General features: G+C 37.1%; 2 protein-coding genes across 4 annotated transcripts in view; both read left to right on the forward strand.

Moving 5' to 3' along the window:
- Positions 1-8347, forward strand: part of Mv (mauve) — a 43914-nt gene extending 35567 nt beyond the window's left edge. For all 3 annotated transcript variants that reach the window (XM_064037658.1, XM_064037660.1, XM_064037659.1), the window contains 10 exons: positions 102-249; positions 617-757; positions 1114-1328; positions 1733-1885; positions 2435-2615; positions 3007-3149; positions 4895-5133; positions 5503-5753; positions 6128-6305; positions 6420-8347. In XM_064037658.1, the coding sequence (XP_063893728.1) occupies positions 102-249; positions 617-757; positions 1114-1328; positions 1733-1885; positions 2435-2615; positions 3007-3149; positions 4895-5133; positions 5503-5753; positions 6128-6305; positions 6420-6549 (1779 nt within the window). In that variant the 3' untranslated portion in view covers positions 6550-8347. The remainder of the gene's footprint in view (positions 1-101; positions 250-616; positions 758-1113; positions 1329-1732; positions 1886-2434; positions 2616-3006; positions 3150-4894; positions 5134-5502; positions 5754-6127; positions 6306-6419) is intronic.
- A 623-nt stretch (positions 8348-8970) lies between these two features.
- On the forward strand, positions 8971-17630 carry LOC110376871 (sphingosine-1-phosphate phosphatase 1). The gene is made up of 4 exons (XM_021335494.3): positions 8971-9515; positions 11913-12163; positions 13115-13287; positions 15253-17630. The coding sequence occupies exons 1-4, from the start codon at positions 9092-9094 to the stop codon at positions 15668-15670; spliced, it is 1266 nt and encodes a 421-aa protein (XP_021191169.2). The 5' UTR covers positions 8971-9091; the 3' UTR covers positions 15671-17630.
- The last annotated feature ends 1451 nt before the right edge of the window (positions 17631-19081 follow it).

Genomic DNA, 19081 nt, shown 5'->3' on the forward strand with positions numbered 1-19081 from the left:
AGACCTAAAACTCATATAAAAGAAATCACTTATCAATCATATCATATCAACATATCAATTCATAAATCAGATCAAATATTTGATCATCTTCCATCCCTCAGGACTTGAAGGCAGCTCGTCGCGAAGGCTGCAGCCCCCTGCTGTCGCGACAGCCTCACCACTACGCCTCACTGTACTCCAACTCAGGAGGTGTACTACACTATCTAGTACGAGTTCCACCTTTTACGGAGCTATTCCTTAACTATCAAGGTATGTACTGTACTACTTATTACCCTCCTATACTCCGCCTGACGAAATCTCACAATTAACTTCTACATATGTCCGTACTACCATCTGCCAGCGGTTGTCCGTGACTTCCCAAGGAAATAACCACTCGCGATAAAAGTAACCAAGTTATATTACTGCCAAGTTTCATCAAATCCGTGCAATACCTTTAGAGTGAAATAGGAACAAACAAATATACATGCAAACTTTCGCATTTTATTATGATATTAGTAGGATCGTCTTTCACATTATCTATCCATCAGTATTTGATGTTCCCCCATTACCCCATATTACCTTCTATTGATTTCATTTACTTATTTATTCGTCAAGTAAACGGGTGTGTTATGTGTAGACAACAACTTCGACATGCCGGACCGCACGTTCCACTCGCTGGCGACGACGTGGCGACTCATCACCAACGACTCGCCCACCGACGTCAAGGAGCTCATTCCTGAACTCTTCTACCTGCCTGAACTATTCCATAATAACGAAGGTAAGTCTGATTACAGAATCGTGGAAAAGTAGAAGTTTTTTTTGGAATTTGTGTCACTTTTAAATTGTCTAATAAACACCTAGGAAAAATGGGATGAAACTGCCATTTGAGACTCATAGCAGTCATATATGTTAGTTGAAAACACTGGATAGCCAAATGGAGCCCCCTATTGCCGGTTGTCAATGGGTGCCGTTATCCAAGGTTGTCAAAACATCTCAAATATCATAATTTCATTCATATTAAAAGCTTAAAACGTGTGTTTTTATGATGAATAGATTCCCTTTTTTTTACCGCGCTATGCATTTGAAATACCAGGCACTGGATCTTTTTCATTTCAACATCTTTTTCTATTTCAGGTCTAAACCTAGGCACGCGACAGTGCGGCGCGGCAGTAGACGACGTGGAGCTCCCCCCGTGGGCCGGCGACGCGCGGCTGTTCACGCTGATCCACCGGCAGGCGCTGGAGGCGGCCTATGTGACGGAGCACCTGCCGCACTGGATCGACCTGGTCTTCGGCTACAAGCAGACCGGGCAGCCCGCGCTCGATGCCATCAATGTGTTTCCTGCTTGTGTTAGTATATGTTTAATGTTAAAGATCTTTATTATTCCTAGTACAAAAAGTAATGACTAGATAGTGTCAGTAGAGTATGAATAGAAAAGGGATGATAACAATTAAAAAAATATGTAATTCTCATGAATTAATAATTTTATATCGAAAAAAATAATTACTTGTTATGTTTTAAAATAAAATATACTGGGTAAGGTTTAAATAATTATAGCTATGAAGTTGTGTGTAGCGAGGTGTGTATCATAGACTTGTATGTTTTTTATAAAACATGATATCACTTAAAGTTTTAACACCTAATTTCGTCATTTATATCAGACGGATCAAAACATTTTTCACACGAATTTCTTTTATCGGATTTTTCTCATCTAGCTCACCTTATTCTACTAACACCTATGTGTTATGTACAGACATATTACGGCTTCGACCCGACCGCGCTAGAGGAGGAGGTGGACCGCACGGCGGCCGCAGCAATGGTGCGCACGTACGGACAGGCGCCGCGACAGCTGCTGCGCGCGCCGCATCCGCATGCTGCTCCCGACCTGCACCATGCTAGCGATCAGGTATGGAGCACGGCAATAAGGCAGGCATTATCAAGAAGTGACACTATATCCATCAGTCGCACAAAGCTCCATAAAAGTTAAAGCTTCTTTAACTCTATTGCTGACTCTTTCTTTGTCAACAAGATAAAAAGTGTCAGCAATAGATTTAATGACGCTTTAACTTTAATTACATATTAATAATATTTTAATTTTATATTAATATTTTAACTTTAATTATATATTAATAAATTTATCTTGTCTAATGCCTACCATATTAAACTCTATCTATCCGTTAAATTGATAACTAGTCATAGAATCTTGATACTACCCCCGTATAAATAACGTCAAATTCCTATCTTTAGTTTATATAAATTAAATATTGAGTGTATAACTATGTATTTGCATATAATCATTTGAGTGAGTTACGAATCTGAAGACTGTTTGATTGAACATGTCAACCTCAGGAACTACTTTTCCAATTTGCTTTTTATCGTGTTATAGTATGTTTTCACACAAGTAAACATGTAAAATAGCGGGAATCTACATGTAAATATCTAAATTTTTGTGCAGGTACCAGTATGGGCAGGCGTAGTAGGCGCCCGCTGGGGTCGCTGGTGCGGCTCGCCCGAGCTACAGCCGCCCACCGTGGTGTGGCGCCGCACGTGCGCGGGCGCCGCGTCGCTGTACGCGCTGCCGCACGCGCGATCTGTGGCCGTGGCTTCAAGAGCTACTGCGCTTATCGCCTTACATGGTATGTTCACCTTCAATAGTACTGTATAAGATAGGTTTTATCTACACATATTTGATCGATTTGAAATTCTTTCACTGTTGGACTACTCCCGAGTAACACAGGTTATATTTTATCCCGGTACGGGCAGTAGTAGGTAAATTACAATATTTCTACACGGTACTAAAGTGATATTGTTATCCCTTATTACTGGATATAGGGCCACCACCTCGAGTACTTAGATTGCGACATTTACAGATTTATGTAGAAATGTGTTAACTTAAGGTATTTATACAGTCTGAAATGGAATTCATTGGCAATATTTTTATCAGTGTTCTACTCATGTTTGATTACCATTTTTTATGTGTCTATCCTTCAATTATTAACTTTTTATATGTGTACATACGTATTGCAGACGAGGCTGCAAGTAACGCACAGAACAACGGACAGCAGCCACTAGCGCTGGTGTCGTGGGGACACTCGGATAACATTGTACGCCTGAAGCGTCGTCGAGATGTGCGGCCTGACTTACTGTTTCATGTGTGCGCTCTCGATCAGGTAATAACTTTATCACTCCTTATCATAACTGTTATATGGATGTGTGTATAGAAACATGAGGAAGAAAGGTAGTGTTGTTGAGTTTGTGAAGTTGTTCTTCATATGCTCATTGAGTCAAAGTGAGAAATATTTACAAAATTTTGATGTGTATTTAAATGTACATAAAGCGAAATCTTTTAAGAGATTAACGCGCTATAGACAAGGAACGTTACTAGCGCCACTCTTATAAGTCTTCTTTGGAATCCGTCCACTATTTTCAAAGTAAAGTCACTAAGTAATGAAGACCAACCATGGGCGTAGCCAGCTTTGGGCTCAGGGTGGGGCACAGCAGTCAACCTATCCCCCGGGGAAGTGCGGTGCCCTCCGATTTTTTGTCTCTTAATTTGAGAGGTTTATATTTTCAGGTACAGGAAATAAAGAATCACACATAGGACAAAAGGCAAAAGTAAGGGCATGTAGTTTCTGAATACGCGAGCGAAGCGAGCGCGAAATTTTTATCGGACTTAGACCAAATATTACCTACGTAAAATTTTGCCCAAACGTACTTAACTTTTTGTTTGTTGACAAATGCAAAAATAAGGGCATATAGTTTCTGAATACGCGAGCAAAGCGAGCGCGAAATTTTTATCGGACTTAAACCAAATATTATGTAAAATTTAGCCCAAACATACTTTACTTTTTGTTTGTTGACCAATCCAAAAATAAGGGCATATAGTTTCTGAATACGCGAGCGAAGCGAGCGTAAAAATGTTATCGGACTTAAACCAAATATTACGTAAAATTTAGCCCAAACGTACTTAACTTTTTGCTTCTTGACAAATACAAACATAATATAGTTTCTGAATACGCGAGCGAAGCGAACGCGAAATTTTAATTATTTTTTAAGACTTAAAACCAAAAACTACGTAAAATGTCGCCCAAATATACATTTTCATGAATGGGGGGGGGATTAGGTACGAGACACCCGATTTACGTCCATACGAAAACCCCCTCGCTCGCATAGATAAGTCGATAAAAATAAAGTTAGGTACCTAACGTATAGCAACGTAAGCTTCGCGGACCACTCGGAATGCTTCCAGGGACCACAAGTGGTCCGCGGACCAGCGGTTAAGAACCACTGTGCTAAATGATCGTTCTATTGTACTGGTCGTACATGGCTGGGCAAGCAAAATAGCGAGCGCGGTTTTTACACTAGGATTAAATTGCATTTCCGAAGTTTTGATCACATCTACCAGGAGATGGACTCCTTCAATGCATTATTTTTTGGATTAGATGGACGGCTCGGCTCGCTACGCCACATAGCAACTATTCTTTTAGGGAATACGGCTCGCTTTCAAATGACGCGCGCACCGCGCAAGTTCAGGAACTCTAGCGTGTATTTTGTTTTGATCGCGCTCTTTTCAAAGTCGACAATTTTTTGTGCAATAACTTACAGATAGTACATGTGATTGTTGATGTTGGTAGTTAGAGTTAGTAAAAAAAAACATTGTTTAATTAGACACCTTATAGGTCAGAGCCATGGCCCAGGGTGGGGCAAGTGCCCCAGCTTGCCCCAGTGTGGCTACGCCCATGAGACCAACCTTTGTTTTTTTTTATTTGACAAAGAACTTGAACGTTTTGTTAGTCTACAGTACGTTACTTGATCTACAAGAAGGCACTTGATCGTCGCCGTCGTTCCTTATGGCATTTCCGTTAATTTTTCTTCTATTTCTGAAGCTAAAGCTAACAGTAATTTTCTATTACAGATAACAAAAGTAGTATCAATATGCGCCACGGGCGGGTGTCCATACCCACTAGTGGTGGGGTACTCATCAGGACGCGTCTCCTGTGTGCGCGTGCGCAGCACGGCGGCGGGCGTGCGCGTGGCGGCGCGCGGGCTGCACGCGCACGCGGCGGCGGCGGCGGGGCTGCACGCCTGCGCGCGCGCGGGGCTGCTCGTGTCCGCCAGCGTGGATGGACATATCGTGCTCTGGGACCTGCATACGTATGTACTCAGTAATACTTAACGCCAGTAAATTTGTATAACACTCGCGAATAAATAATAAACTCTTCTTTTATGGACTTCTGTATGTCGATATTGCGTGAGCAAACAAAGAGAAATGCAATGGACTATCATAATTAAATCTATTAACAGGAAATCGTTGTATGATTGAAGTAAATTCTATCACCTTAAGGCTAGCTATAAAAAACTTAACACTGGATTAAGCTCACCATTATACATAAACTCTCTGTCTTTTGTGTGTCAAAATATATCATTTGTGTGCAATAAAGAATAATAATAAATTGACAACAAACTAGATCTAACGAAACCATAAACCAAAATTAGAAATAACCTAAACATTCCTAATTCCAGATTATCATACATCAGAACCCTCCCCAACCGGGACATGCTCTCAGTAACGCACGTGACAATCAGTGAGACTCTCTGCGACATCGCATCAGTCCACGACATGACCAGTAGCAACGCGAACTCCGACGGCAACGGTGACGTCACGCCCGACGCCAATGACGTCAGCGACAACCATACGGAGGCGTATGAGAAGGACGCGGCTTATAAGTACAAGTCGCTTATCAGAGTGCATACTGTTAATGCTAGGTTTGTGGGTAAGTAACAGCATTTTTTTTTAAATGGCATTATCATTTTCTTATCCTACAGCTGTATTTGGCCTTCTCAATGTACATAAGGAAAGTATAGACACGATTCGCAGTGACTTATCGAAACGAATGAGTGATTTCAAGTTTTTTAGGATCATTATCCTTATAATGATGATTTCCTTATGATATTTAGCTTTTCCTAATATTTTACCTCTTAAAAAGTACATTGGTTAAAGTCAAATTCATTTATTGAAATTATGCTAGTAAAATTAGTACGGTGAGTTACTTAAGACAGCACTCCCAAAAGCTTTCCTTTCTCGCCACCGCTTCCTAATATTATTGGTATTAAAATTGTATTTTTCTATGATAATTTTGTTCCGCAGGCAGCGTGAAGGTGTGCGAGCGCGTGACGTGCATCTGCTACTCGAACGCGCCGGAGGGTATCAGCGTGAACGCCATCGCAGCAGGCCTGGCCACCGGCGCCGTGCGGCTGTACTCCTCGTGGGACCTGCGGGCGCTGCGGCTTATACCCGCGCCTGATACCCGCGCGCCGCTGCTCAGGTACACTACTTATATTATAAAGCTGAAGAATTTGTTTGTTTGAAAGTGAAACTGAATATAGCTGCCTACTTAATGTTGTAAACTTTTATACAGTAGTTGTCGTTTGTTCCACAGCATAACGTTCAGCAGCGATTCGCAGCTGCTGTTCGGATGCTACGCGGGCGGCGTGGTGGTGGCGTGGGAGAGCGCTGGCGCCACTCGGCCCGCGCCTGTCCGCATCGTGCCCGCGCATGCGCTCTTCTGATGCACTCACCTAGAACAAACTCCACCCACAAAGTCCTAGTCGATTCTATATTTGAAGATGACCACAGGATCAAAGGATAATAAAAAAAAACATTACATGTAAAAAGAAACATTTATATGCTTTATGTTCTACTATCCAAAATACACTGATACATACTCTGATTTTCTTAAATAAGAATATAGTAAAGGTGTATACCTAACTCGCTTTTAGAACTAAAATATAACATTAAGATGAGCGTAGAACAAAAAAATACAAAATACATATAAGTAATGCTAGCTGACAAACAAGAGAGTGCTAATGTGTGATGATTACTTAAAGACTGCAACGATAATCTCCACGTAACTGTGTAGGCGTTTGTCGTTTGAATTCATTTGTAAATAAACTTGTAAGCTGTTGCGTTTTACGACGGCATTCTGCTATTAAATGCAATGTTAATGCGTCTTCGTAAAATGGAATAAAATATAGCCTGTAAACAGTTACAGCCTATTTATCGTCCCACTGCTGGGCACAGGCCTCCTCTCACACGGAGAAGGATTGAGCATTAATCACCACGCTTGCTCAATGCGGGTTGGTGATTTCAGACTATATAGTCCAGGTTTCCTCAAGATGTTTTCCTTCACCTTTTTATCAGCCATTGGTGTCTAAGATATACTTAGAAAGTACATACAAACTTAGAAAAGTTGCATTGGTACTTGCCTGACCTGGATTCGAACTCGCGCCCTCATACTCGAGAGGTTGGTTCTTTGCCCACTAGGCCACCACGACTAGCTATAAATAAAAGCAAATATCAAGAAAAGCAGTCTTCCTCAGTACGTAGGTGTTAAACACTAGATTATGCAGTAGTGTAGCTGTCGTGCCAAATATAATAAATAACAATAATTACGATAGCTATGACACATAGAATGCCAAGGCTACTAAACACGCGGAAATATTTTTGTATAACTACTTTTTGCGATGAGTGAATATGATTAAGATTTTTGCTGTCCACATTGATTCTAGGAATAGTATAAATCATTAGAGTATTAGCCACCAGAGTAATAATTTGGCAATAAGCAATAATTGATTCATGCGAGTCTCGATTAAATCTGAGATCAATTTGTAGTGTGTCCATTATGGATAATTATATGAATAACTTTTACTCTTGTATAATAATTTAATACGTAGGTTATTTTATTTTGAGGTATATAAAGAAAGTTAGCGTCTGTTACGAATTTATTTTTTATGTGTGTATAAAAGAGATATTATATTTCGTGGACAATTTATTTATGGTTGTTTAAATTCTTAGCTGTTCGTAAGTGATGAGCAATAATGCATATCTTAGCTAAGTGAGTTGTAAATATATTTTTGTATAAACATTCCTGCAATTGTAAATGTTGCTCAGAATGCATTTTAAATGTATACCGATACAACTACTATAAGTTTCAATTTATTGTACATTATCTATTTCCTTCCTCAAGCTCTTACTGTTGTACTTTTTGTTAATAATTTTACATTGAAATATTGATGAGGCTCAGCAGTATTTATCACAATAATAATTATCATAGAAATTATAGTATCGATATTTATTTATCTAAGCATTTCCTGATATCCTGAAGTGGCCCTGAAACTCGGAGCATTTAAATAAATAACACCAACAGAGATTGAACGAAGTGTAATGTTTCTGGGGCTCAGTTTATTCTTGCCTTGTGTTTTAATATTATACTGTTGTTAGTGACGTTTGCGATAAGTTATTATGAATAGAATTATTTTAATTATTGTACTGTTGAGTTTTGTAAATCAATAAAACATTTTTTTATAATGCTTTGTTTTTTAATTGTGTTAGGATTGGGATTTTTAACCCTATCATAGACCTAAGGATACAGGGAGCTCGTTCTGCGTGAATTGGATTGTCAATAATAATCAACAAAATGTAGGGTAGTTGTGTGTAACTAAAATATCAAGACGACCAACGCCTTAGTCTACCCGTGACCGTGGATACTGTAAAGGATCCGAAACGTCGGGATTAATTAATATTAATATAACCGCGATATTATCCGTAAGAGTACTTTTATTAAAATGTCTAATATTCGCGTAAGTGTCAGAAATCAATGTAGTAGAACAGGAACAATCAACCTGGGTAAAAAAGTTTGAGTCATTTTTTCTGTATGAGGTGATCTGCCTCCTTTGCGTAGCTGTTTTGTAGCTTGCTGACTCGTCCTATTGGGCCTTATAGTAAGGGAGGCGATTAATGCTAAATTGGTGGAAACTTAGGCGTTGTGTGAACCCATTGGATTTGAAGTAATATAAAAATAAGAATAACAACAATTTGCAGTGTTCAGTGTGTTCTATTTTATGTCCGACTCGTTCTTGGCCGGTATGCGATGCAGAAGAGCTGGTCAGACATTTGACATTTCTGACAGACAGCAGCATGACAGTGACACTGACAGCTTTGCATTGCAAACAAGTTCATTTATCGCGAGAAACTTGTGCTAAATAGGTGATTAGATTCTCGTTTAGCGGTGTGTTTTATATAAAAGTGGTTTGCTTTTAGAAATAAATCAACATGTGGGAACAGATAATAGAATATTTAAAAGATCCTCTACTAGTTATAAAAGTTCAAAACTTTTTCGGTGTTACTTACAAAAGTAATGAAAGTAGTCATAATAATGAATCATCCGAAGTGGTACATTCAGATAGATTAGAGCGTTTGAACGAGGAGTCTGAGATCAAGCAGCACAAGAGGATCCCCAGCAACATCTCGAGCAGTTCCCAGTCGTCGTGCGACACGGACAGCTCGGCGGAGAGCGGCGGGAAGGATGCCGTGGAGTGCAGCATCAACAACAAGTTCTGGTACTACCTGTTCGTGCTGGGCACGGAGCTGGGTGACGAGATATTCTACGCGACGTTCATACCCTTCTGGTTCTGGAACATAGACGGAGCAGTCGGCAGGAGGGTGGTGCTAGTCTGGACTATAGTTATGTATATTGGTGAGTTCATTTCTAACCTACCACCTACTGTATTTTCACCTTAAGTTACAGTTGAAACCCAAACTTATTTGTGCCCTGTATAATTAATTGCCTGAACCTTTGAAGAAAACGGTAAATATGTGACCAATATTAGTGTTGGATCATTAAAATTCCCTTCTTTAAACTATTTGAACTAAAGTTGAACAGATATCAGTCTGTAACCAATGTCTACCATTATCATTATCATAGTTGTAGCACTCTTCAGAGTGGCCATCATACTTAAGAGTTCTATTAGAAATAAGTCAGATAATTATGATAAACAAACTGTATCATATGTACTGGCCACTCTCCATAGGACAGTGAGCTCTGATCTCACTCATCAAGACTCAAACAATAACATGACGGTGGAATGTTTGATAACACTGCTTTCTCATCAAACACTTCACGTGCATAGTGATATAACAAGAGTAGCCACACTCATCCAACTCTCCAATAGTTTCTCATTTCATTACAATGATGTACTTTAATCACTAATTCATTAATTGATGTTTCAACAATATTTTTAAAGACAGACTATCATTGTGTATTGAAATACTTTTAATTGTATTTTTATAATTCTAATTTATAACATTTACTCTATTGTATCATGTGAAGCGACACTTATTATTATAATTAATAATGCATTCCAAACCTATTATCAAATTAAATTCTAAATAACCGGCTACCATTATTTAAGACATAAAATTCAGTAACGCATCAGTATGTTCTATTAGTACATCAGATGGCCCTGAAGCCATGATGTGCACATGACCATAAATATTAAATAATTTTCTAATACTACCAAGCCCATGTGTGATGTAATTTAATACTTATTTATATTAACTTATAATTCAGCAAAATATATTCATAGGTTCATAATATCCTATGTTATTTATAGAATTACACAACTTTTATATTTAGCTTAGTACTAAGAAGATAGAGATTGTTCACTTTATTTTCCTATTGATATTTTTTGTGCACAAGGCCAGGCAAGAAGTTTGTAGTTAGGTAGGAGGTAACCTTGACATTCTTGTTAGATAATAATAGGCATAGACTGTACATGACTTATTTTCATCAGCTATGATGAAAGAGCTATCTTGTATTAAGTAATTACAAATTACTTTCATAATACGTATATCAAAATGAATGATGCCATCATTAAAAGCCAGTTAATTCTAAAATCTCAATTAAATACTGAAGCGTTTGTCTTCCAAATATTTAATATGATTTTGTGTGCATCAGATGTATCCAGTCAAACATACTGGTAATACTCAATTTGCAAATAACCATTGTAATGCATAATTAAGAAAAATTGATAACATCACTCTAACATTCCAACAGGGGTGTATCACATCATATACATAATTATCTTAACTCTTATTAATATCTAGATATATTAACACAATAGAATACTTTTTGCTATGTGTAATGTCTACAGACAACAATAGGTAGGTAGATGACAAAAATTTTGAATTTAATCAAAATACTTTAGCTAAAAATAAGTGTATTAAGTGACACACAGGTTGATTTATTTTTACTATCTTAGAAACAAATGAAATCATAGATAGTAATGAGTCAGAAAACAATAATGCTAATGATTCATGCATTTTCTTGAAATTATTTATATGGAGCTGTAAATCAATCTATTTAATGTATGATTGATGAAGATACTGCCTTTTTGTTGTCTACCTGCGTGACTCATGTAATTGGGGATTAAATTGTTCTCGGACATTAATAAGATTATCAAATAGATAGTGGTTTGTAGTACGTAATTAGCTAATGTATTTATTAGGTTGGAAATGAGGTAAAAGTAGATTTTAAATGATCAAAGATAATCTGAAACCTGGCGCCTGATTTTGGTTCGCGGTGCACGGAGTTCTAGGTGTTGTAACTCTCATGCCTGGGGATGCATGTAAAGCCATCTCCTACTATTACCCGGTTTGAGAATACTCAGAGACTTACATTACGAAATTAAAAGAAAATAAATACCTATAAATAGTCTTCATTTAAAGTGCCAAAGTATGCAAATGCCATTCAGCAATTAATATTAAATTATTTTACGTTTTTATGCTTTAATATTCACTAGCTGGTGCCCGCGACTTCGTCTGCGCAGGTTTAGTATTTCGAACAATATGTTTACAAATTGTAGCCTATGTGTTATTCTGATGTATAAGCTATATTATTGTAAAGTTTCATTAAAATCCATTCAGTAGTTTTTGCGTGAAAGAGTAACAAACATCCATACATACAAACTTTCGCGTTTATAATATTAAGTAGGATTTGAGAATGTTGCTAATGATCATATCTTTTTTCAAAGTCGTCGTGGATCTTGAAGACTTCATAGACCTCATAATTCAACGAAAACTTCTCAAATTTCAGGACAAGGATTCAAAGACATAATCCGGTGGCCGCGGCCCGGCTACCCCGTGAAGAAGCTGCAGCAGAAGTGGGCCATAGAGTACGGGATGCCGTCGACGCACGCCATGGTCGGCGTGTCCATACCCTTCTCCGTGCTGCTGTACACCATGGACCGGTACCAGTACCCCGTGCACTGGGGGGTACTGATCGCCGTGTCCTGGTGCACGCTCATCTGCGTTAGCAGGGTCTACTTGGGGATGCATAGTGTGCTGGTAAGATATGTTCATCTTATAGTTGCTGTAACGAGAGACAACCCGACTTATAAGACTAGGGTATCTTGTGAAACATCAGACGTATCTTGCTAAATTATTATTTAAGTAAATCGGCTGTAATTTAAGGCTGGTTAAAAAAAATTACATGTAATATTCCAGAGTACTTATAATACCTAACCGGTTAGTTATTTATTAGTCCGTATTACAATGATGTCGTAAAAGGGCGCGGTCTTTATGATCATGACTACTTCTAGTGAATAAAAGCATGGTTGTTTGCTTTATATCTTTATTTTTTTTTAATAACTGCAAACAGTAATCATACAATGTAGTAATAGTAAGTCGGCACCTGTGTAGCGTTAACGTCAATTACACTGTTATCCAATCTTGGGGCTTAGCGCTCTTGATTACCCACACTTTATCATTTTTATTATTTTGTTAATATTGATATTCAGGTGGAATATTAAGGATTCCATAAATATATTATGTGCTGATTAACGCTAGGTTTTGCTTCATTGTTGATGTGCTGGAAATGAAGTGAAACGTGAACGGAAATCATATTTTTTGTCTGTGATTAGTTTCAGTTACCAATGATTTAAAAACGGATTCAAAACCCATAACAGCACAAAAGTTAATGTTTCGTCTACATTCATAAAGAGATGCGACAGGAAGACCAACAACCGCACAAATAGTCCTTATCTAATCAGTCAATTCATTTGTACAAAAGAGGTCAAGTACTAGACGTCTTGTGACAAAAAACTTCAACATGTCTAGCGCTCTATACTTCCGTTAAATATAGGAGTAATGAAATTGGCTTATGTTTTTGTTTGATAGATTTGCTAGACTGAAGGCATTAGTTTTGGAGCCCTTAGGGTGCAAAAAAAGGATTTTTCCTTTTTTTAATTTTGGTAGAGAAGAATAATGTTTAATCTAATGTCGTTTCGTAATTTCCAGGACATAGCGGCAGGCCTGCTCCTGGCGACGGCGCTGGTATCGGTGCTGATCCCTCTGGTGGACCGGCTGGACTGGTTCCTGCTGACGTCACAGCTGTCGCCCTTCCTCGTCATCGCGGCCTCCATACTCGTCATCGTGTTCCATCCCAACGCCGATAAGTGGACACCCACGAGGTCAGCAATACATTGCAATGGGCACAATTTTATTCTAAGCTTGTTTAACTAAACATTAGCATTATTATAGCATGTTTACAAAAATGAAAGTAGGCTATCATACCACATGCCCAACTGAGGTTTAAATTGTTTTATATTCATATGGCTTGAAAGTTAAACAGCCTGGATTAAATATATTCCGTGAAAATCATAAAATGCATGATAACATTCAGTTGCATGACGTAATGCTGACAATGGTTGGAATATGATTTATAAACTCCACAGAGAGTTGTAAATAGTAGGTAGTAGTAGTTCTTCTTATTAAATGATTATTTCGTTCTTAGATATTTTAAATAAACATTAACCTTTTGAACGCCAATGTCGGCTATAGCCGACATGAACAAGCGTGCCCTGTGCGCCAACGACGGCTATACTCGACAAAAAACAGGTCGCAGAAAAATACAAAATAAACCTATTAAATCATTACTTTTATGAATTTTTTAGTAGATATTTAATTAAGATTTTCGGGCTTGGCGTACAGGGCATAGGAATACCGATATGGCGTGGCGGTGAAAAGGTTAAAATCTGTCCCATATAAGTCTGTTCTAAGTACCGGTTTAGCATTTCAATTACAGTACATAGTCTCTGTGTCATAAAAGGGCACTTTGTTCAGGGTTATCACTTAGTTCAGGGAATTCCCGCTACAATATACTTTTCTAATGAGTACGAAGTAAATAAAGAAGGATCGTATAGTCGTTATACGCAGAACTAATAAAATGATCCCACAAATCTCGACAATTGGAATGGAAAAGATCTTTAGTTAGAATACTTTACTACGATCGTCGATTTATTGCTAAATTGATGACTACTTAGAACGCAGTTGGCACACATATGTGGTATGTTATGTTATGCAGTCAGACAGTAACTTTTCCTCATGTATTTCCCAGATAGTGTAAACAAAGAGTTATCTAGCTAACTAGCTAGATAGAGCACCCCGCCGCCTCGCGTCACGCGGCGCCGGGGTGCAACTCAATGAGTAATACTAGGTGCATGACCAAGTAGACAATGCTTGCATACATAATGCGTTATTTAAATATCGGCTGTGTCAAACGTAATCACATTAAATCCTATCACATATACTTTATGATGTTCTATGGCGAATTGTAAAGAAACTAACCTAATCCATTTAGTGGTTTAGCCACAGGAGTTATTTTTCGTTTTCATAATATACAACATCATGTGTAAAGAGATAAACTACATAACATGATAAATGTTGACCAGTTGACAGCAGTCAGTTTTTAAGGGAGAATTAACCTTGTTTGTACTGACTTAAATGGTGTTCTTAATTCTCGCACATTTTTACTTTATTTACTTTGTTCGAAAAAAATTTTTTTTTTCTTTGTGTTCATCGGAATATATAATACCTAAACCAGTATATTAATTTAATGTGATTAGGTATGACACACTTTGTATATTATGACGTTGTTGATATAAATCTGTCTGTGACAGTTGAAAAGTTGTTGATGGATTCTCCTAAAAAGATAATGTTATCTTTTTAGCAGAACTTGTATCATTTTGGGTTTGGCCTATACTTGGGAAACAACATTCTTTCAATTGTATTTAAATACGTGTTAACTTCTTAGAACAAGGAAAGGTTAATACTTATACATTCAAAAAACAAGACTAATGTAAAGCAAGAAAAAATACTCACACGGATATAATATTCTAGGTATAACCACTTGTAGAAACTTGCGGTCAGACCAATTAAATCAACGACTAAATACAACTAACATATTAATTTTGTTAATAAATCTTTTTTGAGTTTTTTTAACTCTCATTATGAGCAGAAAAATATTAACGGGATCTCATTTTAATAGAATGAAAAATAAAATAAAAAACAGGACATAAAGATGAACGATTCTTGGAAAATGATTATTTGTTTGTTTGTTTTTCAAAAGCTGTAACGTTTGTAATGACGAATTGCAGAGGCGACACGACGATGATAGTGAGCGTGTGCGCGGGCATCCTGACCGGCGCCTGGACGCACTACCAGCTCGGCAACATGGCGGCCAGCCCCGCCGCGCCGCCCTACCAGATCATCTGGCCCTCCTACAACATGCTGGGCTGCACCATCCTGCGCACCATCCTCGGCTTCTGCGGAGTCCTCGCCACCCGCGCCATAGCCAAGTCCCTCTCCTACGCCTTCGTCTGCGCACTGCTAGGCAAAGACAAGAATGAACTGCGCAACTCAGAGGACAGCTTAGACAACAAGAACAAAATCATCGTCGAACTGAGCTACAAGTACTTCACGTACGGAATGATAGGCTTCAACACGACCTACGTGTTCCCCCGCGTATTCGATCTGCTGAAAATCAACAGGCCTACGTATTACACCGAGATTTAACGCCTTTACTAGTCTTTTTGGGCTAACTTAGTGATGTCGGAATCTTATGCGATGGTGCGTTTAGTTATCGATATCGATACGCAAGGTTATGTGTAAATTCAACTCATTTTAAATGTCATTAAATGAGCTTGAATGTTAATGTCTGGACTATAGAAAATAATTAATTGAATCGAAATAAATTAGGAGTTTCATGGCCTTATAGTGAGGTGGTCAGGCTTGGTTAGTGATGTGAAAGAGATTACGTAGGTATATATAATTTGTGCTATAAATCGAATTGTTAAACAAATTATATACTATAATTATAAAATATGCAGTCTGGTGAAAAAGTTTGTTATATATTTTTTTATCTATTGCCTGTATGTGTGATGTGTGAGCCATACCATACTAGTGTAACATTTTCATAATTAATTGTTATTTGTGCAAATACCTAATCTCTTTAAAATATAGTCCAGACCTCATTTAGGTATTTTTTACTACGACACGTTATCAGTAGTTTAGATAATATTTATTGTATTGTATTTTCTACAAAATATAGTATTACACACACACAAACATAGAATGTACACAAAAGTTTAGCTTACACACCGATAGATGGCACAGCTATGTTGTACGAAATTATTAATGTTTATCAAACTTACAGATACTAAAGTGTAAGTTAAAATGAACCGTGATGCCATATTATTCAGATGGTTTTTAATATCTTAGCACAAATATTCCTCTCTGTTAAATGTTATTAATAAATTTTACACATCACATTATTTTTTTAAATAATTATGAGCTTTTTAAATGGAAGCTGAATTTTATAATTGTACGAATTATATTTTACTATTTTAGAGGCTAGATTGCACGAATTTTTAACACTATTCGGTTGTTAAATATTTTGTGAATTGTAATTTATTAAATAATTTTCATCCGAATGAAACTGGCCATTTCGAATACATTCCTAGAACATTATTTTAATAATTGAAAGATACAATACTTCAGTAGTTGTGTGTGAAGCAATATTTAATTTAGCCGAGACTTAAACAAAGCGCAATATATTTGATGTGTTTTAGCATCGTTGTTAAACTTCTACTAATTCTTACTAATATTAAACATGTGAAAGTAACTCTGTTGTTTGCGCTTTACACTGAACCGATTTAAAATCAATTTGGAACCTACACATACGTAGGCTACTTTTACCCGGTTGCGGGATGTGGTTATCCCGAGATATGAGTGAAACCGTGGGAATAAGCTAGTGTAATATAACTCGAGGCGTATAGACGCGAGTGAGTAACAAGTGCCTGCGATACTGATGCTATACTGTTGTGAGATAAATTCTATATTGTTATGTGTATGTCCATGCGAGTAGGGTATAGTATCGTCACCATTAAATTATAGTTTTTTTTAGATTCCAAAGCAATGGTATACGTTTTCCTCTTGTTAAAATACCAATAAAAGTAATAGCAGGGTGTTGTGTTTCATGTTCTCTGTATCGTGTCAGGGTGTTAGGTGAGTGATGTGGACGCGAACGCAAAGCGGCGCGGCGCCAATTGCCAGATGTGACACAGCGCCGCGCGTCGTCACGTTGCTCACTTCAAAGTGAAATACGATTGTTCGCGTTCCTATACAGAATCCAGATCATTCATTTAGTACCTACGCAACTTTATTTTTGTAAATATATTTCTCATGTCCTAAAAGGTAAATAATTTTAACATAATTTTTAATACTGAATTTATTTTATTGTATCTTTTAAACCCTGCGACTTAATTGTTAACATTTTAGGACAAGAGAGAACAAATGATGAATAGATAATCAACTGTATTGGTTATGGTTGTATGGTTATCCATACAAACTGTATGGTCTGTATTATGTTGTCGGTTGTCACCCCGTCTACTATAAATTATTATTATAAAATTTATTTTCTTATTATAATAATTATATTGTGATTATTTTAAATTAAAAAGCCACTCAACTTTTATATTATTTCAAATTTTCTACTAAGGGTCGATCTTACAATCATCAGTTGACTTCTATCTGAAGAATAAATATGACGGTTTGAGATATTGTCTACAGTCTACACAAAGGCCAAAACAAGACGTCAAACATATTCTTTAGATAAAAGTTATCTGGCGGTTGAAACATCGGCTTTAAATCCAATACCTACCCATACAGGAATGAATTTTAAGCAGTGCGCAAAAAAAAACTGGTGGTCCAGAATCGTTAACAGAACATATCTGCATCATCAGTAAAAAAAAAATTTTCATTCTTTTTTCCGCCCTAAAATCAGCAAAATATGGATACCAACTATTCTTACGCGCGCCGAGCGGAGCTCCGTCAGTAAACCGGTTTCGCGTTGCCTCCGTGCATACTATAACGACTGTGACCGTACTATCGGTTACAAAATAAACATCTTTCGATATCAGTAACTTTTCTTTTTTGTACTAAAACACTACAAATTAAAAATATACGTATCTATAAAACTTATTTAACTATAAGTTGACAAAGTTTGCGCACTGGATAAAATTCATTCCTGTATAATAAAGTTTATAAAATAGTATGAAAAGTATTTACTCATTATACAAATATTAAAGGAGTTAAAGTATTTTTATACATCAATGAACAAACAGACGTTGTTAAAAATATGAATATGAAATACATATGTAATGAATGTATGAATTATCAGCAGCGAGATTATTTTTTTATACAAATATTTATCTAGTAACCGTTTGTTGTTTTTAAATGACCATTTCATATCTGTTACAATTAAGCTATAGGTTATATGAGGTTAAAATGCTTTATCTTTGGGAAAACCCACATTTTTTAGGACGTGTTCACAGAATTAACTTTTCATAAACGCTTAACAGATAACCCTGAAAGCGGCTCCTACTCATCATACGCCAAGTCTTTTTGTAACTACCTATGTTGTACTTCATGCTGGCATCTGAGTACGAGATGTTCAAATGACAGCTGATCCACCCGGCTTTCACCGTGTTTTCAATCCATCCAACCAAACCTAATGAACATTTAAATAAAACTACTTTTACGGATTTTATCGCGGATTGTCAATAATAATTAACAAAATGTAGGGTAGCTGTTTGTAACTAATATATCAAGACGACCAACACCTTAGTCTGCCCGTGACCATGGATACTGTAAAGGATCCGAAACGTCGGGATTAAATAATATAATATAACCGCGATAAAATCCGTAAAAGTAGTTTTATTTAAATGTCTAATATTCGCGTAAGTGTCAGAAATCAATAGACCTAATGAAATTAAGAGAAAAGAATTTGTAAGTAAGAATATTGTTATAAGTAGTCTAATTCTCGAGGAAGGTCACATTATCCCGATGCAGGTAGAAGTTCCCTAAAAACCGCATAGTTTTACATTCGCTTATACATCATTTGCACATACACCTATATTTATAGTT

This window comes from Helicoverpa armigera, chromosome 13, assembly GCF_030705265.1.
Source record: "Helicoverpa armigera isolate CAAS_96S chromosome 13, ASM3070526v1, whole genome shotgun sequence".
Taxonomy (NCBI): Eukaryota; Metazoa; Arthropoda; class Insecta; order Lepidoptera; family Noctuidae; genus Helicoverpa; species Helicoverpa armigera.

Bases quoted from the DNA above. Each gene is read 5' to 3' on its own strand.
- LOC110376871 (XM_021335494.3), top strand. From the start codon at position 9,092: ATGTGGGAACAGATAATAGAATATTTAAAAGATCCTCTACTAGTTATA. The intron at 9,516-11,912 runs GTGAGTTCATTT...CTCAAATTTCAG, and splicing joins GACTATAGTTATGTATATTG to GACAAGGATTCAAAGACATA. The intron at 13,288-15,252 runs GTCAGCAATACA...GACGAATTGCAG, and splicing joins GATAAGTGGACACCCACGAG to AGGCGACACGACGATGATAG.